The following is a 23060-nucleotide window of genomic DNA, read 5'->3' as shown; positions in this document are numbered from 1 at the left end:
TCAGTGAACGGCAATAAAACAGATGTAAAGAACATTCTGGAAATCCTTGGTCGCAATCACTGCAGGTGTCCCGTCTTTCCGTCTGATCTCAACCATATAATCACTGTTAATTCCGTATTTCCGACAGATTTCTAGTTGCTCTTCGTCTGCGACATCAACACATCTGATTCCTTTCAGAAGGACATCTCTGCTCACGAAATCAGTTTCATCAATTGATACAGACATGCGTTGCAGTCTTGGATTAGATCCACGGATCCAGTGCTTGACGAATTTATTGAATTGTTTGTGGGTTGTTGGACGCCCGAATCTGACTTTTTGACTGTTGATCAATAACATGTCATCCAATGAGAACACATCATCAAATTTGATAATTTCGAAGTTTTGAATGAATACTTGTTGAATCTGACAAACTTCTTCAAATGGATTCCTTACCAGAGACATATTGCTGGGTGCATTTAAAAATTTCAAAACTTCCTTGGTATAAGCATCAGTTAGTTCGCTAGACACATGGAAGGCATTGACATTCCCAATTGCTTCTTTCAACGACCGAAGTTCAAATCTTTCACTGCCTTGACAAAAATAAACATCCAGTGGCTTCTTGCAACAGAACACTGACTGAATGTGATCCAGCCAATTGCTGAAATTGAATAAAATTGATGATTGAATTCTTGTGTCTTGAAAATCGAAATGAGCATCAACTGGAAGAGTCATATCTGCGGTCGCAATCAGATTATTCAAATCGGTATAGAAATCCAGATCCAAATAGTTTTCTCCAATGTACACAGCTGCCCTAATACTGCCCCAAATGTAGATGTCAACATCACTTGCTTCTAATCCTAATGATGACACCAGATTCTTAGTTTTCGATGAAACAAGGGAGAATTCGAACCTGAAAAAAGAAACATGACGTTTACTATTGAAAATGTGTATCAAATTTTAAAGTCCCTGGAAAGAAGCCCATCCCATTATATGTGGTGAACTCACAATTGCCTCAGAGGAAAGTTCTTGATCACTTTGAAAATGGCGGTCTCGGGTAATTGAAGTAGTTGAAGAGTAGGTTCCATTTGAACTCGATTTATTGATTTCTGTAGACGAATGGGTAGAGGAATGGAGAGAATAGTCGTAGGTGTAGGCTGGAGTACTGGAAAATGAGTCTGTCGCTCTATTTGATTTCCCAGAAGGAGACTATTAAGACCAACGTAGTTTCAGGGAAGTTTGCATGGTAGTGTAGCGGACAGGGTTGTTAAGGGCCATCTGTCTTTCTTTACGCTACGCGATCGCTCCGAAAACAAAAATCAATAATAAGAGAAGGCATGGCAGAACATGGTTTAAACTTTGGCTTCAGAAATATTGATTTTTTGAGCTTGATAATAGAAAAAGTAATAGCCATGGTTATAAATACTGTGCGACCCCACCAAAATGTTGACTTTAAAAGTACTATTAGGGTGTTTCATAAGTCTTTGCACTTTTTTTCAATGTACCGCCCTCCGACCCCATGACATTTTTTGGTCCTTTTTTTATTATTAACTAGTATTGTAACCCTCAAGAAACATTTCTGTTTTACAGGTCTCCAGAACAGCGTACTATGGCAGAAGTACTCGCCAAAGATCGCCATGCTCTAAAAAGGTGTTTTCTACTAGGATGTCTCCCTCGATTGAGTGCAATGGACACTTATCGAAATATACGCGAAACTATAGGTGAGGACATAATATCTTATAGAACAGCAACCACTTAGTTCAATAACTTCAAAGAAGAGGACTACGATCTTCATGATAAGTCCCATTCTGGTCGGCCTCTTTTAGATATCGACGATGATATCACTGATGCCTTGGAGGATGAGCCTAGATCAAGTGTACGTGAAGTATCTTCACATGCTGGACCTTCGTTCGCAACAATATTCAGACATCAGAAAGAATCTGGAAGAACAGCAAAATACGGACAAGTTATTTCTCATGAACTGACAGATTCTCAGTTGAAGCTCAATTGTGATCTGTCTCAGTCTCTGTTCAGTCGGAAGCGTAGTTTCGATTGGATTCTTGATATTGTTACGGGAAATGAGAAATGGGGTCTCTATGTATACCATACAGTAAAAAGCAGGGAGTTTTAGATAATGACGTCCCGTTGACGGACCAGAAAAGAGAGATGCATGGAAAAAAAGTGATGCTATCAGTTTGGTGCGACAGAAACGGGATCATTTGTTACGAACTTTTTCCATATCGTGCTACAATAACAGTCAACTTACAGTAGCGAGCATAGGTGAGGGCAGATTCATACTTTCATGTGTAACTCAGCTGAATCGTGTCCGTTTTGAATAAACTTTTTTTTGAAAGATTGCTGAAATATCCAGTAACAAGAAAATAAGTTTTTTGTAAAAGTTTCAGTTCTGATTTTTTTCAATAATTGATTTTTCCTGATCGTGATTTGAAAATTCGAAAAAAAACTTTTTATTTTTCTCTTGGAGTTATTTAGTTTTTAATGTCAAAATGATGGAAAATGCTCAGATAAACAAAAAATTATGTTGAAACAACTTCTGAAACCCTGAGCATCGTGCCAGAGCTCCAGAAGTCAAAAGTAACGTCCTCAGGAAAACCATCATAACTCATCAAAAAATGTTCCAAATTAGCCAAAACATGTACCAAAAGACGTGTTTTGAGTTCTTCTACAGACCAATATCAAAAAATCAAGATTTTAGAAAAAATAATTTTTCAAATTTTTTTCAGCCAAAATTTTTTCATTCCAATTTTTTCCTGGATTTCCGATATTTTCTGGCTATAAAACGGACATACGTTTCAAATACTGCATGCAAAGTGCTTTATCACAAGTATTAAAACACATGTTTGTGTTTTTTGTTTGTTTTATTGCCAGAAAATATCGGAAATCCAGGAAAAAATTGGAATGAAAAAATTTTGGCTGAAAAAAATTTGAAAAATTATTTTTCTCAGGTATTTTTGGGCAAGGGTGGGGCAACGAAACTTTCGATTGGGCCATGTGGCCCGTGAATAGAGCTCAGTGCCCACAAAAAGGGCCACATGGCCCAGTGGGCACTAGTTGGGCACAGGTTGGGCCACAGGTTGAGAGATAGGAAATACTTGGTGGATGTGGGCACAGGTTGGGCGCTTGGTGAGGCAGGATGGGCACAGCATGGGCACGGAGTGGGCACAGGTTGAGAAATCGCGCTCTACTGCGCACTCTTATTTTTCGCCACAATTTTTCTTATTTATTTCGTTTCTTTCACAATTTTATCGTCTTTCAATTTTATTCTACTTATTCAAACAGAAGATGAAAAAATCTACACTCGACTCATCAGGTAAGACAGTATTTTTTTATTTGTTTTTGTTCAATTTTCATAAAATTTCAGCTGTACAAAAATTATTTCAACAAGACAATAATCATCATCAACTACGCTATCCAGCTGCTCACCTTCTTCTATCTTTCACCATCTTCTATCTTTAAATTTTTTGCATTTACTCTGGATTTTTTGTTGTAATTTGAATACTTGTAGTTTTCACGAACAATTATTTCCTTTTTTTGTATTCCTATTCTCCATCTCATATTTTGGCAATTTTAGTTTATTTTATCCTATTACTTCCCATAATTACTGAAATTATTATGATTTTGTATTTAAATTTGACAAATAAATAGTAGAAAGTACAAAGACGTGTATTCTGGTTAATTATATTGCTGAATGGGAAGGAGCAAAGGGAGCGGAATGCAGCGCGTTGTAGCGAATCTGGGCACTTTGCCCATCGAGTGGGCCATGTGGCCCTGAAAATGGGCATAGTGGCCCTCATGGAATGGGCCACCATGCCCATTTTCAGCGCCACATGGCCCAATTTGAGGGCAAGCTGGCCCAAAAATACCTGAGTTTCTAAAATCTTGATTTTTTGATATTGGTCTGTAGAAGAACTCAAAACACGTCTTTTGGTACATGTTTTGGCTAATTTGGAACATTTTTTGATGAGTTATGATGGTTTTCCTGAGGACGTTACTTTTGACTTCTGGAGCTCTGGCACGATGCTCAGGGTTTCAGAAGTTATTTCAACATAATTTTTTGTTTATCTGAGCATTTTCCATCATTTTGACATTAAAAACTAAATAACTCCAAGAGAAAAATAAAAAGTTTATTTTCGAATTTTCAAATCACGATCAGGAAAAATCAATTATTGAAAAAAATCAGAACTGAAACTTTTACAAAAAACTTATTTTCTTGTTACTGGATATTTCAGCAATCTTTCAAAAAAAAGTTTATTCAAAACGGACACGATTCAGCTGAGTTACACATGAAAGTATGAATCTGCCCTCACCTATGCTCGCTACTGTATACTGTTAACAACTCCATAAAATGATCCAATTCCATCGCTCATCACGGGCGGAAATCGATCTTTTTTTTTTGGTGCATTACAATGCTCGCTCACACACTGCTACCAAGACTCGCACCTTCTTAAAGGCTCAGGAAGTCGAAATTCTACCCCACCCGTCGTATTCTCCAAACCTTGCTCCAACTGATTATCATGTTTTTAGATCATTGCAAAACTCGTTTGCTGGTCAAAAATTTGATGATCGAATGCAAGTGAAATCAGACCTTGATCGCTTCTTCAGCTCACAGCCGCCAGAGTTCTACGCGGCCGGAATAGCCGAACTACCACAATGTTGGCAAGATGTAATAAGTACTCATGGACCATATATAACTTATTAGAACTTCTTTCTTATTAAGAAAAATTTGATCAAAAACTGATAGAAAAAGTGCAAAGACTTATGAAACACCCTAATAGTACTAGAAAATACTTTGAATCTTTACCCTGTGGCAGAAGAACGGTTGAAGCGGTAACATTCTCTTTAAACATTGTATCAAACAATTTATTCAATTGATATTCATTAGCAATTTTCAGTTCCAAAAGCACAAAACAGTTTGAAATAAAGGACAAAATTTAATGTGGGGAAGAAAAGGTTGAAAGCAGAAGATTCTGAAATAGAAAACAGAAAATGATCAAACTTTGCAAATGCAAAAACGTTGGAAGAAAGGGATCCAATTGTGGAACAGACAATTAAAGGAGAACTGAAGTCATATTTTTTATTTGAGATTCTGATACTTCAGAAAATTCTGAACAACTTTCATCATTGGAACATGGGCTAAAAATCGCTCTAAACGCCCTAAATTCCCGTTTTCCCGGCTGAAAAGTAGCCTATGTGGAAGAGTTTTCCCACGCGAATTTTTGGCCCCGTGTAGACCTCTCGGACAAAATATTTATTTTTATTTCTCGATTTCTCGTTTTCTTGCTTTTTTCAACAAAATTTCGTGTTTTTTCTTCTTTTTTACGATATAAATCGAGAATTGTTAACTACTAAAACCTTGAAACCTTTCGAAATGAACTATGAAGGAGAGACAGCCTATAGTCGCTTCAGGTCAAAATGATGGCGCAGGCTGTCCTTATCGATTTTTATGAGAAGTTTCTGGGAAATTGGGGGGTGTTGCCTTATTTGGAAAGTTCTGATTGTAAGGATTCACGGACCCATCTATCCACTTGCTCTGTCAACATTCCCAGTGTACGAAACCTCACAATCGAAAACTTCTGGCCTCCCTACCGACCTGCACTTACAAACCCCGCCCCCCACGTTGGCATACTAACATAACAGAAACAACGTTGGTCCTAATAGTCTCCTTCTGGGAAATCAAATAGAGCGACAGACTCATTTCCCTCTATATACCTCCCTCCCGGCCTACACCGTCGACAACTCTCTCTCTAACCCTCTGCTCATTCGACTACAGGAAGCGATAATTTATGGTCTAATGAAACCTACTTTCCCACTATTTCGACTACCCGAGAATGTTATCGTCCACGTGCTCCAAAACATGTACACCGATGAACTGTAAGTTGCTGGCTGCGGTTACTTGTAGAACCCTTCATACTTTTTCAGGTTAATCATCTCCCTTGTCTCAACGAAATTCAAAAGCCTTGTAACATCGTTGGGATTAAGAGCCAGTAATATTTACATCGCTTTTTCTCATAAGATTTTTCTAGATGTGAACTTTGGAATATTCGGGTGGAATTTGATCTTTAGCAATGATTCGAATGATCAGAATGCCGAATTTGACATTACTCGTCCAGTTTCTGCTTTTACTTTTTTTCTACACAAAAATTTTCAACCACTTACTCCATTCAACTTCAGCGATTGGTTAGATCACATTCTGACTGTATTCTGTTATACTAAACCACTAGCCGTAGAATTCGAGCCAGGCAGTGAGCGATTTGAAATGGAATTGCTAAAGAATACGTTAAAACACGTCAATTCTCTTGCTATAACTGCAGGCGTTACTGATATTCGGGCTAAGGAAATTTTGAAAAGTTTCAAAGACTTGAACGAATTAACTCTGGGAAGTAATCCATTTGAAGATACTTGTGAAGTCCAAAAATTCTTCATTCAAAACTTAAAAAGCATTGGATTTCAAGATGTATACTCATTGGATGATATGTTATTGGTCAACAGTGAAAGATCCGATCTCTACCATCCAATATCTCAAAAACAATTCAATCGATTCCTAAAACACTGGATTCGTGGATCGAATCCAAGACTGCAACTCATGTTTCTATCAATCAACAACAGTGATTCCGTGAGCAGGGAAGTGCTTCTGAAAGGAATTCATTGTGTTGATGTGGCGAAAGAAGTGCAAGTAGAAATCTGTCGGAAACACAGAATTGAGAGTGATCGTATGGTGCGAATCAGACGAAAAGACGGGACAACTGCAGTGATTGCGACCGAGGATTTCCAGAATGTTTTTTACATCTGTTTTATCGCCTATTACTAAAAAATACCGGCCTTGCAAGTGTGTTCCACAAATTTTGCTTTTTTTGTTCCTTCTTTGAGACACCAATTTTTCGTTCTATCTCTGTTTTTATTTGCAACGGTTCAATTGTAATGGAAAGCTACTGATACATATCTATTTAATAAATGTTCCAACAGAATGTTCTTAGAGAATATTGAAAGATATAAGAGGTTGTACACCTCGCTTGTATTGTTTCATTTTCGAAAAGTCTCTACATGTGTAAAAGAATGCAAGAAATCTTCTTTTCCATTTTCTATGTATTCGCCTTCTGGGAAATCAAGGGTTCACGAACTCGTGCTTGGTGGTGTTAAATCTGGTTTGCACGATATAGTCTCAAAGCGGAAAACAGTTGTTTTCAGACCTGCAAAGCTCAAAAACACGGTACTTTATCCTTTTCAGCACGGTGAGAGGTTCATCGAATCGAGGCAGAGCGCACTTGCGCAACACGTGGGCGAGAGAGCGGCGCGAGAGAGACGCAGAGAAACGAGAGAAAAAAAATTCAACTGAAAATTCAGTTTTTCGTTAATTACAGCTCAGAAAAAAATAATTCCGTTTTCTAGTGTTGCAAGCCGTGTTGTTGGCGTAATTGTGAATATTTTGATTATAAAAAGACCTGCGTTGGTGGAGTTTGCACAAAGTTATCACCGTTTTTCCATTTACTACTGAAAATTGAAAAAATAGTCAGTTTTTCACATTTTTCTCGAAAATGAAGTCTCGATGCAAACTCACGTTTACAAGATGGATAGACCCAATTACTGTCGACATTTTAATCCCAAAATTGTATATATACTCAATACTAATAAAGTTGATACATTTTTTGTGAACAGCTGACTGTAATCACAATTCCGAAAAACACGGATTTCTCATTGAAATCGGTTTTTTCATAGTTCTTTTGCACTGAATAATCATAAAAGTAGTTTTGAAGTTACTTTTCGGCAATTTTTACTTGAAAATCTAAAAATTTGAAAAAAATATTGAAAATTTTTTTTTCAAATATTTTAAAATTTTGACTTTTTATGATTTGTTAGTCATTAGTTGCTACTCAGAACCTTAAATTGGTAAATTTTCTTGCATTTCCTCTGAGTATTCCATTATTGAATCGAAATTCAATTATTGTAGGCTTGCAAATTTCTGAATCGAGAAATGCGCAAATGATCGAGTAGTGCGCAAGCAATGTCTTTAACTTTGCACTTTCGATGAACCTCTCACCGTGTTCAGCTACGAGACCATTCCGCGAAATTCCCAATGAATCAGATGCGTCTTTAACATCCCTGGCACGAGTTCGTGAACCTATAATGCTCTTCCGGTGGGAGTAAATTCGTACTGAGGAATGAGGGTGTCGCTCTATTTCGTTTGTCACAAGGTTTTTGGAGTCATCTGTCGATGTACACTGGGGATGTTGACAGAGGAAATTTATGTGTCCTTGAGATGTGAGTCTAGAGAGCCTTCTGGCGAAGCAAATAGAGCGACACCCTCATTTCCCAGAACTGACCTCCTTCCCTACTTGTTAATAGTGTGGCAGATGATCATTGTCTCTATTTGCGCCAATACTATCATCCTGGCAAACCAATCACAACGACACTCTATTTCCCAGATCATACCTTCCTCACGGCCTTCACCGTTCACTATTTTCACCACCCCTCGGCCCAGTGGACCACAAGAATCGATTATTCGAGTTATAATGGAACCTACCTTTCCAATATTTCGACTTCCTCAAAATGCTATCTTCCACGTACTTCAAACCATGAATCTTAATCAACTGTATGTTTTTTGGTGGAGCTTCTTCCAAAATAGTTTATTCTTTTAGATTTATCATCTCCCTGGTCTCAACGAAAACTAAGAATCTGGTGTCATCATTAAGATTAGATGCAAGTGATGTTGACATTTGCATTTCTCGTAGAATTAATGTACTTGCGCGCACTACAAATTCCTATTTGAATCTGGATTTCTATAAGGAATCGAATAATCAGAATGAATTGTTATCGGTAGAAATTTCTGTTCCAGTTGCTGCCTATGTTGGAAATGAAGGTTCAAGAACTCAATCGTTAATTCCATTCAACTTCAGCAAGTGGTTGAATCACATTCGGACAGTATTCTGTTGGACTAAACCAGCAAATGTATATTTTTCTCAAGGCTGTGAGAGATTTGATCTTCGATTGTTGAAAGATACAATTGGGAATGTCAATCAGCTCGTTCCGACTGGACTATTGACTGACGATTCGAGCAGGAAAGTTTTGAAACACTTCAGTTCCCCAAGCGAATTATGTCTGATCAATAATCCATTCGAAGAAGCTTGTCAGATTCAACAAATCTTCATTCAAAACTGCAAAATTCTCGAATTTGGTGATGTATACTCATTGGATGACATGTTATTGATCAACTGTGAAAGAGCCGATCTCTACCATCCAATATCTCAAAAAACGTTAAACCGATTCCTCAAACACTGGATCCGTGGGTCGAATCCAAGACTGCAACACATGGCTCTATCAATCAATAAAACTGATTTTGTCAACGGAGAAGTGTATTTGAATGGGATCAAATGTATGGAAATGAGTGAAGATGTAAAAAGAGATATTCATCAAACACTCAGTTCGTCAATCTATTCCTCAATGATCCAGATCAGACGGAGGGATGGTACACCTGCAGTGATTGGATCTTACAAATCCGAAAATTTTATCTATTTACATTTCATTGTGTTCCACTAAAACCGGATTCGCTTTGTATCCGCGATTCATTGATATTTGTCATTCACTCGTCATCTTGGTCAATAACTACAATTTCTCTACGCCCTTTATTTTCAACCTACCTCAATATTCAAACACTTTTTGTCAGGCATTTTCCGTTACTAATACAAATAAACTGCATGAATTGTTTATCAACCTTTTTTGTATATTTATTAGAGTGTGTTGCGGAATAAATAGGTCTCAATTCATGACCTAGCTAAATCCAGACTGAAAAATTTTCCTCACTTTATCTCTACCAGACTACAACTTTAAAATGAACGCATATTCTAACAAATCAACGTGACCCTACGTCCTTCCCTCCTGGCTAACCAACTCCTCTAAATTTCTACCAAATGGCCGTGACCTTCCCACCTGCCCTCTCGATAACCCTACATTCTCAATACATATAAGGAAGAGGAATCGACAAAAGAACCACTCTTGCTTCACTGAGAAGCTTCTGCACCTGCTTCAACTCTTCTTCCGTCATGACGCCACCCCCTCCACCAAGTAATGGCAAGACTCAACAACCTGTCTTCCGATGGCAGCAAACCGTCGCCGAAGACTCCTCTGAACTCGGGATCTGGTTAGTACAATATATAATAACTCATGGGTTCCGCTCCCTTTGATTCAGAACAGAGTGTTGCGAAACGATGCCAGCTGAATCCAGCAAGTTCTCGCATTCCTCTCGTTTCGTTCTGCCTCGTTATGTTCGGCATAGTTCAGATTCAGCATTTTCCAGCGCGTTTCATTTATTTTTCATTTCCCATACTCATTTTTTCATAAATTCTTCACGGACATTGCGAGAATCTCGCGAGACAATAATGATCATCAATTCACATAAAGAAATGTAATTTTGACATTAGTAATTATTTTTTCATACATATTTTCACGAAATGATTGTCGAAAATAAAACAAAATTGACATAGTTATAACCGTGTTCAAGAAATGATCAAAATGAGTTAAACGCGCATCTAATTTGCACGAAATGGTCTCGAAGAAAACATGATTTGCAGTTCTTTTCAGACCTGCAAAACTCAAAAATACGGAATTAGATCTTTGACAGATCAACCTTGAACACCTGACTTCCGGATATAAAATGCCCCCTTCCATGCAACAATACACCAAAAGTTTGGCACATTTATTAGATATGTATTCAATAGAAGTTGATGAACAATTCATGGAGTTATTTTGAATGAGTAACAGAACATGTATGACCCAAATATATTCGAAAAAGTTGAGGTAAGTTGAAAATAAAGAAAATAGAGAAGTTGTAGTTATTGGTCAAGAAAATATGGAAAAGACAGTGACAAGTAAATGATGGATGGAACTTTTAAATTCAATGCGATTTCAGTGCAACACAACGAAGTGGATATCAAGAATATTCTCTGATTTGCGGATCCCAATAACTGCAGCTGTCCCATCCTTCCGTCTGATCTGGATTATATCGACATACATTGGCAGACTGTGCATCCGACGGATTTCTCTTTTTGCATCTTCGCTCATGCCCATGCATTTGATCCCATTCAAATACACTTCTCCGTTGACGAAATCGGCCATATCGATTGATAAAAACACGTGTTGCACTCTTGGATTAGACCCACGGATCCAATGTTTGACGAATTGGTTGAACTGTTTTTGAGATATTGGACGACTGAAACTGACTATCTCACTGTTGACTAATAGCATGTCATCCAATGAGTATTCATCAACAAATGTAAGAATCTCGCAGTTTTGAATGAAGATTTGTTGAATCTGACAAGTATCTTCAAATGGACTTCTATGCAGAAACAATTCGCTTGGGGCGTTGAAAGTTTTCAAAACTTTCTTGCTACAAGTGTTGGTTACTTCCGCAAACACAATGAGAAAATTGACATTTCCAATTGTATTCTTCAACGGTTCAATTTCAAATCTCTCACAGCCTCGATAGAAATAAACATTCAGTGGTTTAGTGTAACAGAATACGGTATTGATGTGATTCATCCAATTGCTGAAGTTGAATGGAGTGGATGATTGTAATTTTGTGTCTTCATAGTCACAAGTAGCAGCAACTGGGATATTGATATCGATAGGCATTAAAACATTCGGATCATTCGAATCGTTATAAAAGTTCAGAAACAAACTGTTTATTCCGATGCGTACAGCTACCCTAATAGTGTTCCAAATGTTGATGTCAACATCACTTGCTTCTAATCCTAATGATGACACCAGATTCTTAGTTTCCGATGAGACCAGAGAGAATTTGAACCTGAAATGAAGGACGTTTACTACTGCAAATGTGTTTTAATTTTCAAAACCCTGGAATGATGCCCCTCCCCAAAGTAGTAATAAACTCACAATTGCTTCAAAGGTAAATTCTTGATCACTTCGATGATGACATTCTTGGGTTGTCGAAATAGAGGAAAAGCAGGTTCCATTCAAACGAGTTATCCGTTTTAGTAACCAAATAGGCAGAGGATCCTAATGAATGACTCCTGTGGACGAATGAGCAGACAATTGGAGAAAATAGTCGAGGGTAGAGAGAAGTGCGATCAGGTGTCGTTCTATTTGGTTTACCAGAGAGTTCTCCAGAATTATTTCTCCTGGGAATGTTGACAGAGAAAATGCATAAAAAGTCTCAGCGTGTGAATTCTATTTGCTAAGAAGAAGATCGTTGGGTGGGGGGGGGGGGGGTCTCACAGGTGTCTTTAACCTTTTTTTTTCAAAAACCACCGTTGCCGGACCTTCTCTGTCATCACCCCTTTAAAACATATAATAGTTGCCTCAGGTCAAAATGATAGCGCAGTCTACCTCCCAGCAAGGCCACCCAGTATTGATTTTTATGAGGCCGCTGATGCGGAGCGTGCGACCGACTAACTCTACAATGGATAGATATGTATTTTGTTTGCGAAGGCTGGAGAAGATCTGGGAAATCGGGTGTTCACATCTCAAGAACCCATCTATTCATTTGCTCAACATTCCCCGTGTACGAGTTCTCACGATCGAAATCTTCTGACGAACCAAATAGAACGACGTCAACATATTGAACCAGAACTCGCTTCTCTCCCGACCCGTTGTCATACTAATTTCCCAGAAACAACGTTGGTCCTAATAGTCTTCTTCTGGGAAGTTACATATAATGACACCTTCATTTGCCAGCACATCTCCCGGCCTACACCGTCGACTACTCTAACCCTCTGCTCATTCGTCCTTAAGAATCGATAAATCGTGTTGGAATGGAACCTACTTTTCCACTATTTCGACTACCCGAAAATGTTATCGTCCAAGTGCTCCAAAACTTGCATTCCAGTCAACTGTAAGTTCCTGGTGAAACATTACATGTATATACTTTTCCAGATTAATATTCTCATTGGTATCATCGAAAACCAAAAGCCTTGTAACATCATTGGGATTTAGAGCCTTTACCGTTTTTATCAACATTTCTCATGAGATCGGTGTAATGGTGCACATTGGAACATTGGAACATTTGAGCTCGTGGAATTTGATCTTTCGCAACGATTCCAATGATCAAAATGCCGAATTCGACATTACTTGTCTAATTTCTGCTTCTTTTCAATTTGAGAACAAGACCTTTCAACCATCCACTCCATTCAACTTCAGCGATTGGTTAGATCACATTCGGGCAGTTTTCTGTTATAATAAACCACTACACGTATTTTTCTGGCCAGGCAGTGAGCGATTTGAGATGGTATCGCTAAAGAATTCGATGAAAAACGTCAATTGTCTTGATATATCTGAAGGCATTACTGATATTCAGAGTAGAGAAATTTTGCAAAATTTCAAAGACTTGAACGAACTAACTCTGCGAAGTAACCCATTTGAAGATACTTGTGAAGTTCAAAAATTCTTCATTCAAAACTTTGAATTTATCAGATTTCATGGTATATACTCATTAGATGATATGTTATTGACAAATAGTGAGGAAGTCATATTCACCCGTCCAATATCTCAAAAACAATTCAACCGATTCGTCAAACATTGGATCCGCGGATCAAATCCAAGACTTCAGGACATGTCTCTATCAATCGATATTACTAATTCCGTGAATGGAGACTTGCTGCTGAAAGGAATTCCATGCGAGGAGCTGGAAGAAGAAGAACAACAAGAAATCTGTCAAGAACTCAGCATTCAGTGTGATTATATGGTTGTGGTTAGACGGAACGACGGGACATCTGCAGTGATTGCTTCCAACAAGTACGAAAATAATATTCATATCTATTTCTTCACCTTCTACTAAAAACACACCTGCCTTGCAAGCATGTTCCACAATTTCTCTCTCATTCTTTCCAAACGTCCCTGCACTTGTTAAGTTATGATTTTTCAGTTGTTCGCTACTCCAGAACCTCTGTATCTCTGTTGTTTTTAACTATTCTGATATTATTTTAATGGAAAGCTATGGATACAAGTTTATTTAATAAATTTTTCTGCAGAATGTTCTTAGAGATTTTTTTTTAAATTTCTAGGCGCCGCCTCCACAAGTGTAAAGGAATGCAAGGTATCTTCTTTCCATTTTTTCTGTCAACATTCCCAGGGCACTTTAAAACAGATAACTCCAGAGAACCTTCTGGCAAACCAAATATTACGACACCCTCATTTCCGAGTACATCTCCTACACAGTCGACTATTCTTTCCAATTCTCTGCCCATTCGACCACAAGAATCGATAACTTGGATTTGAATGGAACCTACTTTTCCTCTATTTCGACTTCCTGAAAATGCTATCGTCCACGTGTTCCAAAACATAGATATTAATCAATTGTAAGTTGGTGGCTGCAGCTTCTGCTATAATCTCTTTTTTTTTTCCAGATTGATCTTCTCTCTTGTCTCATCGAAAACAAAACGACTTGTAACATCGTTAGCTATAGAAGCCCGCGATTTTGAAGTCCGGATTTCTGATTTTCTCAGAATTAGTGTACTTGTGCACACTACAAAATGCCAACTTTCTCTGAATTTCTATAACGATTCGAATGATCTACCAGTAGACATTACTCTTCCGGTTGCTGCTTCTTTTGAATATCGAGGAACAAGAATTCAATCATCCACACCATTATTAAGTTTCAGCAATTGGTTGAATCACATTCGGACTGTATTCTGTTGTACTCGGCCGCCGAATATTCGTTTTTATCAAGGTTGTGAGAAATATGAAATTGAATTGTTGAAAGAAACAATTGGAAATGTCAACGTTCTCTTTGTGTGCAGTCTATTGACGGATGTTATGAGCAGAGAAGTTTTGAAACAATTCAATACTCCCAACGAATTGTTTCTGGAAAGAAACCCATTTGAAGAAACTTGTCAGACTCAACAAATCTTAATTCAAAATTTTGAATTTATCGAATTTAATGATCCTTTCTCATTGGATGACATGTTATTGATCAATAGTGAAAGAGCTGAATCCTACCATCAAATATCTCAGACACAGTTCAATCGATTCGTCAAACACTGGATCCGTGGGTCAAATCCAAGACTGCAATATATGTCTCTATTAATTGATATGACCGATTTTGTCAACGGAGAAGTGTATTTGAAAGGAATTAGATGTATGGAAATGAGTGAAGATGCAAAAACAGAAATCCGTGAAAAATACGACCTGACAACTTATGTTGATATTATTCAGATCAGACGGAAGGATGGTACAACTGCAGCCATTGGAACCTTTGAAGATGATGTTCTTTATGTCCACTTCATTGTGTTGCACTAAAACCGATTTTCTTTTTTTTAATTTCCCCTTCTTTAATAACTTTCGCAAGTCCGTCTCTCTTGTATCACCTCCAGATTTTAGAAACGTTTTTTACATTTACAGTTTTCGGTTTTCAGACTTCAATTCACCAAATTTACAGTTTCCCCTTTATGTTAAACTGTCTAGTATTTTTTGAAACTGAAAATTGCAAATAAATATCGATTGAATAACATGAATTATATTTTCTACTTTAAAAATCCATTGATTATTAGTTCCGTCTCTTTTTGGTCAATATCTATTTGGCTGGTGCATAAGTTTCCTTCTTCTTTGAGGGTGTGACTTTGGTCTTCCGTTTCTGTGCAGTGAGATTGTTTTTCAGCCCAATTTTTTTTTGCATTATCATGATCTTTTCAGTGGCTAACAAGTAGTGTTTTTGACTATTCTCTCCAACCTTCTGTTCATTTGTCCACAGGAATCAATAATTCGTTTGAATGGAATTAACTTTTCCTCCATTTCGACTCCCTAAGACTGTCATTGTCGAAATGATAAAAAACTTTCATTTCCGACAGTTGTGAGTTGATGCATATTTTGTGTATGTCGGTTGCTTCTAGCACAAATAGGCAGAATATTCGAATAAATTATTTCCGTGGACGAATGGGCCAAAAATGGTGTAGGTTGGAGAGGCTCTGGGAAATAGGGGTGTTGTCTTATTTGGTTTGGCAGTTCTCGCAATCAAAACTTATGTCAGTTTTACTGGATGTTTCAGCTATCTTTGAAAAAAAGTTTATGCAAAACGGACAAGTTTCAGCTGAGATACATAGGAAAGTATGGAGGTATACTCACCTATGACCGCTACCGTATGATGAACAGTAGAAATACAATGAAAAAATATAATTTTAAAATTAAAAATAAACAATTAATGGGGTTGTTTTGCATGATTAACAGAAAATGTATGACAAAATGTATTCGAAAAAGTTGAGGTAGGCTGAAAATAAAGGAAGTAGAGAAAATGTAATTATTGGTCAAGAAGATATGGAAAAGACAGTGACAAGTAAATAATGGATGGAACTTTTAAATCCAATCCGATTTTAGTGCAACACAACGAAGCGGATATCGAGAATATCCTCAAATTTGTGGGTCCCAATAACTGCAGCTGTACCATCCTTCCGTCTAATCTGGATTATATCATCAAAAAGCGGCTGGAAGTAATCTTCACTCATTTTTCTTTTTGTCTTTTCACTCATTTCTATGCATTTGATCCCATTCAAATACACTTTTCCTCTGACGAAATCAGTTGTATTGATTGATAGAGCCATGTCCTGAAGTCTTGGATTAGACCCACGTATCCAGTGCTTGAGGAATTGGTTGAACTGTTTCTGAGATATTGGATGAGCGAAATTGACATGTTCAATGTTGATTGATAACATGTCATCCAATGAGTAAACGTCATAAAATATGATCATTTCGAAGTTTTTAATGAAGATTTGTTGAATCTGACAAGTATCTTCAAATGGATTCCTGTCCAGAATTATCTGTTGTGAGCATTGAAACTTTTCAAAATTTTCTTGCCACAAGTGTTGCTTACATCCGCACACACAATAAGATAATTGACATTTCCAATTGTATTCCTCAACGATTCAATTTCAAATCTCACACAGCCTCGAGTGATATAAACATCCGGTGGCTTGATTAAACAGAATACGGTATTGATGTGATTCAACCAATTGCTGAAGTTGAATGGAGTGGTTGATTGTATTCTTGTGTCTTCATAGTCACAAGTAGCATCAATTGGGATATTGACATCGACGGGCATTAAAGCATTCGGATCATTCGAATCTTTATAAAAGTACAGATCCAAACTGTTTATTCCGATGCGCACAGCTACCTTAATAGTGTTCCAAATGTTGATGTCAACATCACTTGCTTCTAATCCTAATGATGACACGAGATTTTTAGTTTTCGATGAGACAAGGGAGAATTTAAACCTGAAATGAAGGACGTTTACTACTCCAAATGCGTTTCTCATTTTGAATTCATTACAATGAAGCCCCACCCTAAAGTAGTAATAAACTCACAATTGTTTCAATGAAAAATTCTTGATCACTTCGATGATCACATTCTCGGGTAGTCCTAGTAGTGAAAAAGAAGGTTCCATTCAAACGAATTATTGATTTCTGTGGACGAATGAGCAGAAGGTTGGAGAGAATAGTCGGCGGTGTAGGCCGAGAAGGAAGTATATTAGAGGGAATGAGGGTGTCTCTCTATTTGATTTGCCAGAAGGCTTTCTAGAATCATCTGTTTCATTGTGTTCTGGGAATGTTGACTGACTATATAGATACCAGAAGAAAACTATTAGAACCAACGTTCGTCTTGAGAAATTAGGATTTCAGTGAAATGACACCTTTGAGGGACGGTGGGCCCGTGTCAAACTTAGTATATGAGAGCAACAGAAAGAGGAGAAAACTAACAACTTTATCAACATGAATACCAGAAAGAGTTCTCTTGGCCTTGAAGTTAGGCATCTCCAGAGCTGCTGTAGTTGGCGGTGAAGGTGTTGGACTAATCCCTGATCCAAGCTTGTGAGCTTCACCTGTCGGCACTCCATGTAGAGATCCGCACAGCCATTTTCCAAGTTTCCTTCGGCAGACACGGTAGAACATCGGTGAGTGAGTGATTGAGAGACGACGACTTCTGACGACTTCCTCTTCCTTTTATGCTCAGAATGTAGAGCGATCCTTATCGTAAGGTCACCAGGTTGAGTTTAGGAGAGCACGTCCAGAACTGTATTGGTTGCAGTATGGTTGGTCACGGTTCACGTTTCACGCAGCTGTTAGTGTTCATTTTATTATTTATTATAGTTTGAGTAAATTGTGTAAATCTGGCAATGGACCAGGCTTAATACTCAAGGTCGTGAATTAACCCCTATTAATTCCACGACATTCAGTGTGGGGACAGGGACGTGCAAAACACACTGGCTTCAATTTTCTCCCAGTGAGACTGTCCTTATTGATTTTTATGAACGCGTTGATGCGAAATGGATGTGTCGTCTTATTTGATTTGCCAGAGGGTTCTAATTGTAAGGATTTACACCTCAATCTATACATTTGATCTGTCAACATTCCCCGTGTACGAATCCTCATCAAAACCTTCTGGCAAACCAAATAGTCCTCTCTCCTGACCTGCCCTTAACACCCCTGACTTCCACAATGCCAACTTTCCCAGAAAGAACTTTTACCTTCTGGGAAACCAAATATAACTATAGTCTCGTTTCCCAGAACTCACCTCCCTCCTGGCCCACACCGTCGTCTATTCTCTCCTCCGATCTACTCATTCGTCCACAAGAATCGATAATTCATTCGAATGGAACCTACTTTTCCTTTACTAAAACTCCCCGGAAATGTCATCGTGCAGGTGCTCCAAAACATGAATCCTGATGGACTGTAAGTGTTTTGCTGCAGCTTTTTGTAGAACGCCTCACACTTTTTCAGATTGATCTTCTCCCTGGTCTCATCAAAAACCAAAAACCTTGTAACATCATTGGGGTTGAGAGCCAGCAGTGTTTACATCGACATTACTTATGACATTGGTATAACCGTGTACATTGGAAGATTCGGGTGGATTTTGGTCTTTCGCAACATATCGAATGATGAGAATGTCGAATTCGACATTACTCGACCAATTTCTCCTTCTTGCCTATGTCTGGGCAAAACCTTTCGACTTCTCAGCAATTGGTTGGATCACATTCGGAATGTATTCTCTTGTACTGAACCACTAGACGTAGCTTTCCGGCCAGGCAGTGACCGCTTTGGAATGGAATCGCTGAAGAAAATGATGAAAAATGTCACTTGTCTTACTATAACTGCAGGCGTTACTGATATTCAAAGTAAAATAATTTTGAAAAGTTTCAAAAACTACAACGAATTAACTCTGAGAATTAATCCATTCGAAGAATCTTGTGAAATTCGAAAATTCTTTATTCAAAACCTCAAATTTTTTGGATTTTATGATGTATACTCACTGGATGATATGTTATTCGTCAACAGCGAACAAGTATATTTCCGCCATCCAACAACTCAAAAACAATTCAATCAATTCACCAAACACTGGATCCGTGGGTCTAATCCAAGACTTCGAGACATGTCTCTATCAATCGATAATTCGGTGAGCAGAGATGTGCTTCTGAAAGGAATTCATTGTGTTGATGTGGCAGAAGAGAAGCAAGAAGAAATCTGTCGTAAACACAAAATTGTCAGTGATTACATGGTTGAGATCAGGCGGAGCGACGGGACACCTGCAGCGATTGCGACCAAGGATTTCAATAATGTTCTTCATATCCGTTTCTTTGTCTTTTACTGAAAACAAATCTACATTGCTAGTGTGTTCCACAATTCCTATCTCATTCTTTCCAACCCCTGCATTTGTTAAATTATGATTATTATGTTGTTCGCTAATCAAGAGTGTAAAGTTTTTTTTTCCGATTTTTTGTTATTATTGTAATGAAAAGCAACTGACATGGGAATGACCCAGGGTGTAACGCTGGGATTTCTTAGATATTTTGGGAAATGATAGATCTTACCCTAACTAGAACAAAATAAAAATCTTACGTGCCCCTTTTGAGTTTCCAGAGAATGGTAGACACAATTCTATTTTTTCGAATTTTTCGAGTTGAACCACTTCGAGAAATCATAACTCGGTCAACTCAAGAGTAATCTTCCCAAACTAAAGTGTAAACGCAAGATATAAACCAAGGCTTCATAAAAGGTAACAGGCTCATGTTTCCAGCTGTGACTCCCAAATTACTACAAATCAAAATGTGAAAATTTGTACTTCTTATGAAATCAGAAAGTGGTCATTTTCGAAAAAACGTATTTGGGAGACTATGTCTATCCGATTGCCAGTGACAAATAAGGTATATATACATATTCAAATATATGGCTCGCCTTTCATTCCAGAGACTTATTTTCATTTTTTCAATTTTTAAGCTCAACTTCATGTATAGGGATACGCGCGGTTTTTCCACTGCAGAGTTGATCGTTCGTTTCGAACAAATGGGATAACGATATTTTATATTAATTTAGTTTTTTAAAGTATTGGGATAGCCGTCTGACACAAAAAACTGAGAATTCAACAAAACGCGCTGAGTTTATTTTTAAGGAATTGACGTATCCCTATACATGAAGTTGAGCTTAAAAATTGAAAAAATGAAAATAAGTCTCTGGAATGAAAGGCGAGCCATATATTTGAATATGTATATATACCTTATTTGTCACTGGCAATCAGATAGACATGGTCTCCCAAATACGTTTTTTCGAAAATGACCACTTTCTGATTTCATGAGAAGTGCAAATTTTCACATTTTCATTTATAGTAATTTGGGAATCACAGCTGGAAACATGAGTATGCTACTTTTTATAAAGCCTTGGTCTATTTCTTGCGATTACACTTTAGTTTGAAAAGATTGCTCTTAAATTGACCGAGTTACGATGTCTCGAAGTGACTCAACTCGAAAAATTCGAAAAAATGGAATTGTGTCTGCCATTCTCTGTAAACTCAAAAGGGGCACGTAATATTTTTATTTTGTTCTAGTTAGGGTAAGATCTATCATTTCCCAAAATATCTAAGAAATCCCAGCGTTACACCCTGGGTCATTCCCATGTGAGACATGTTTATTTAATACATTTTTAAACAAAATGCTCTAAGAAATCTCACTTGTACTGAACGTTTCAAAAAGTCTACAAGTGTAACGGAATACAAATAATTTTCTTTCCATTAGCTCTGTCAACAGTGCTGCACTTCAACAGATGAGTCCACAGAACCTTCTGGGAAATCAGATAAAACGACAGCCTACACCGTCGACTATTCTTTCCTAATCTCTGCTCATTTGTCCCCACAAATCAATAGTGTTCAACGGGGGTTGGCAAAAAGTGCAGTTCTGGGAAATAAGGGTGTTGTTCAGAGTTGCGCGGAATTCCGACGTCCGACTTCCGACTTCCGGGCTGTATTTCACTTCCGACTTCCGTTTTCAAAATTTTACTTCCGACTTCCGACTTCCGACTTCCGGCTTCCGTTTTAGAAAAAATCACTTCCGCGCAACTCTGGTGTCGTTATATTTGGTTTGCCAGAAGGAGACTACTGGGAACGTTCTTTTTGTGAAATTTGGATGACAGTGTAGTAGACGGGGATGTAGAGGACCATGACATTAGCAGGCCGGAAAGGAGATGGGTTCTGGGAAATGAGGGTGTCCTATTATTTCCAGAAGGTGTGCGAAAAAATATACCGTGGCTTCATATTTCCGGATAAGAAATGTTTGGCACATTTATTCGATATACAGTATAATTTGAAAAACAATTTAAGGAGTTATTTTGTATGAGTAACAGGAAATGCATGACAAAATATGTTCGAATGTTGAGGTAGGTTAAAAATAGAGGATATAGAGAAGATATGTAGGAGATACCACAGAAAAATTAAAGCACAATTTAGTCTAAAACAGAAAACAGTAAATATATAGAACGTTTTTAAAATTTGTAGAAGATACAGGGGAGACCACAAAACAAAAGTTATTAAAGGAGGGGAAACAAACAAGGAGACATGGAAAAAAACATAAACAGCTTATTCGCCAAAAGCACTTTTGAATTAAATTCAAGTTTAGTACAACACAATGAAGCGGACATATAGAATATTCTCATCTTTGGTCGCAATCACTGCAGGTGTCCCATCCTTCCGTCTGATCTGAATCATATCGGCATTAGCTGACAGCTTGTGTTTTTGTCGGATTTCTCTTTTTGCGTCTTCGCTCATTACGATGCATCGAATCCCATTCAAATACACTTCTCCACTGACCGAATCAGTTTTATGAACAAAAAGAGACATGTATTGTAGTCTTGGATTAGACCCACGAATCCAGTGTTTGAGGAATCGGTTAAATTGTTTCTGAGTTGTTGGATGGTAGAAATGGGCACTTTCACTATTGACCAGTAACATGTCATCCAACGAATAGAAGTCATGAAATTCAACTGATTCGAAGTTTTGAATAAAGATCTTTTGAATTTCTGAGACTTCTTCAAATGGGTTCTTACTTAGATACAAATTGTTGGGAGTATTGAAATGTTTCAAAACTTCCCTGCTTTTTACATTAGTCAATTCTCTAAACACATAAAGCCAGTTGACATTTCCAATTGCATCTTTCAACGATTGAACGTTAAATCTCGCACGGTTTGGAGAAAAACGAACATTCGGTGGCGAAGTGTAACAGAAAATAGTCCGAATATGGTTCATCCAGTCCTTGAACTCTAATAGTGTGAATGGTAGAAGTGGCAAATTAAAATAAGGAGCTTGAGTGTGCACAACTACTTCACTTAAACGGTCAATCCTGATGTCAACATGATTGGCTCTTAATCCCAATGATGTCACGAACTTTTTAGTTTTCGAAGAGACAAGAGAGATGAAGAACCTGAAATTAAGCATGTCGTTTACGATTACAAATGTGTTTTAAATTTCAAAGTCTTTGGAATAAAGCCCCTCCCATAATATATGTCAAACTCACAAGGTTCCCAAAGGTAGGTTTTGGAAAACTTTAATGATAGCATTTTCGGGAAGTCGTAGTAGAGGAAAAGTAGGTTCCATTCGAACGAATTATCGATTCTTGTGGGCAAATGAGCAGAAGGTTGGAGAAAGTGCGATTAGGGAAATGAGATTGTCGCTCTATTTGATTTCCCAGAGGATTGTCACTACTCATCTGTTTTATAGTGTACTGGGAATGTAGACAGACAAAATGGATAAAACGTCTATGCGTGTCAATTCTGTTTGCTAAGAAGAAAATAGTTGGGTGGAACTGCCGTCTC

At 37.8% G+C, this 23060-nt stretch overlaps 8 protein-coding genes and 1 pseudogene across 9 annotated transcripts; 5 read left to right on the top strand and 4 right to left on the bottom strand.

Annotated features, from left to right (window-relative positions):
• On the bottom strand, positions 1 to 1064 carry GCK72_008564 (uncharacterized protein; the record flags this gene model as incomplete). Its single annotated transcript, XM_003094927.2, has 2 exons — positions 1 to 889; positions 985 to 1064. 2 exons carry the CDS (start codon positions 1062 to 1064, stop codon positions 1 to 3), a joined length of 969 nt encoding a protein of 322 aa, XP_003094975.2.
• A 4724-nt stretch (positions 1065 to 5788) lies between these two features.
• On the top strand, positions 5789 to 6805 carry GCK72_008563 (uncharacterized protein; the record flags this gene model as incomplete). Its single annotated transcript, XM_003088600.2, has 2 exons — positions 5789 to 5868; positions 5917 to 6805. 2 exons carry the CDS (start codon positions 5789 to 5791, stop codon positions 6803 to 6805), a joined length of 969 nt encoding a protein of 322 aa, XP_003088648.2.
• A 1699-nt stretch (positions 6806 to 8504) lies between these two features.
• GCK72_008562 (uncharacterized protein) lies at positions 8505 to 9528 on the top strand (the record flags this gene model as incomplete). Its single annotated transcript, XM_053726887.1, has 2 exons — positions 8505 to 8584; positions 8631 to 9528. 2 exons carry the CDS (start codon positions 8505 to 8507, stop codon positions 9526 to 9528), a joined length of 978 nt encoding a protein of 325 aa, XP_053586464.1.
• Positions 9529 to 10031: 503 nt separating this feature from the next.
• On the top strand, positions 10032 to 13780 carry GCK72_008560 (annotated as a pseudogene). The gene is made up of 2 exons: positions 10032 to 10129; positions 12880 to 13780. Coding segments are annotated over exons 1-2 (999 nt in total).
• GCK72_008561 (uncharacterized protein) lies at positions 10894 to 11960 on the bottom strand (the record flags this gene model as incomplete). The annotated part of the gene is made up of 2 exons (XM_003094911.2): positions 10894 to 11791; positions 11881 to 11960. The coding sequence occupies 2 exons, from the start codon at positions 11958 to 11960 to the stop codon at positions 10894 to 10896; spliced, it is 978 nt and encodes a 325-aa protein (XP_003094959.2).
• Positions 13781 to 14220: 440 nt separating the features above from the next.
• On the top strand, positions 14221 to 15240 carry GCK72_008559 (uncharacterized protein; the record flags this gene model as incomplete). Its single annotated transcript, XM_003094932.2, has 2 exons — positions 14221 to 14300; positions 14349 to 15240. 2 exons carry the CDS (start codon positions 14221 to 14223, stop codon positions 15238 to 15240), a joined length of 972 nt encoding a protein of 323 aa, XP_003094980.2.
• A 1067-nt stretch (positions 15241 to 16307) lies between these two features.
• GCK72_008558 (uncharacterized protein) lies at positions 16308 to 16682 on the bottom strand (the record flags this gene model as incomplete). Its single annotated transcript, XM_003094893.2, has 1 exon — positions 16308 to 16682. The coding sequence occupies one exon, from the start codon at positions 16680 to 16682 to the stop codon at positions 16308 to 16310; it is 375 nt and encodes a 124-aa protein (XP_003094941.2).
• A 1960-nt stretch (positions 16683 to 18642) lies between these two features.
• GCK72_008557 (uncharacterized protein) lies at positions 18643 to 19575 on the top strand (the record flags this gene model as incomplete). Its single annotated transcript, XM_003093166.2, has 2 exons — positions 18643 to 18659; positions 18708 to 19575. 2 exons carry the CDS (start codon positions 18643 to 18645, stop codon positions 19573 to 19575), a joined length of 885 nt encoding a protein of 294 aa, XP_003093214.2.
• Positions 19576 to 21864: 2289 nt separating this feature from the next.
• GCK72_008556 (uncharacterized protein) lies at positions 21865 to 22842 on the bottom strand (the record flags this gene model as incomplete). Its single annotated transcript, XM_003093194.2, has 2 exons — positions 21865 to 22669; positions 22763 to 22842. 2 exons carry the CDS (start codon positions 22840 to 22842, stop codon positions 21865 to 21867), a joined length of 885 nt encoding a protein of 294 aa, XP_003093242.2.
• Positions 22843 to 23060: the final 218 nt, after the last annotated feature.

Source organism: Caenorhabditis remanei, chromosome III (genome assembly GCF_010183535.1).
Source record: "Caenorhabditis remanei strain PX506 chromosome III, whole genome shotgun sequence".
Lineage (NCBI taxonomy): Eukaryota > Metazoa > Nematoda > Chromadorea > Rhabditida > Rhabditidae > Caenorhabditis > Caenorhabditis remanei.
Note: the sequence above shows the minus strand (reverse complement) of the source record. Positions and strands in the feature narration are given on the sequence as shown.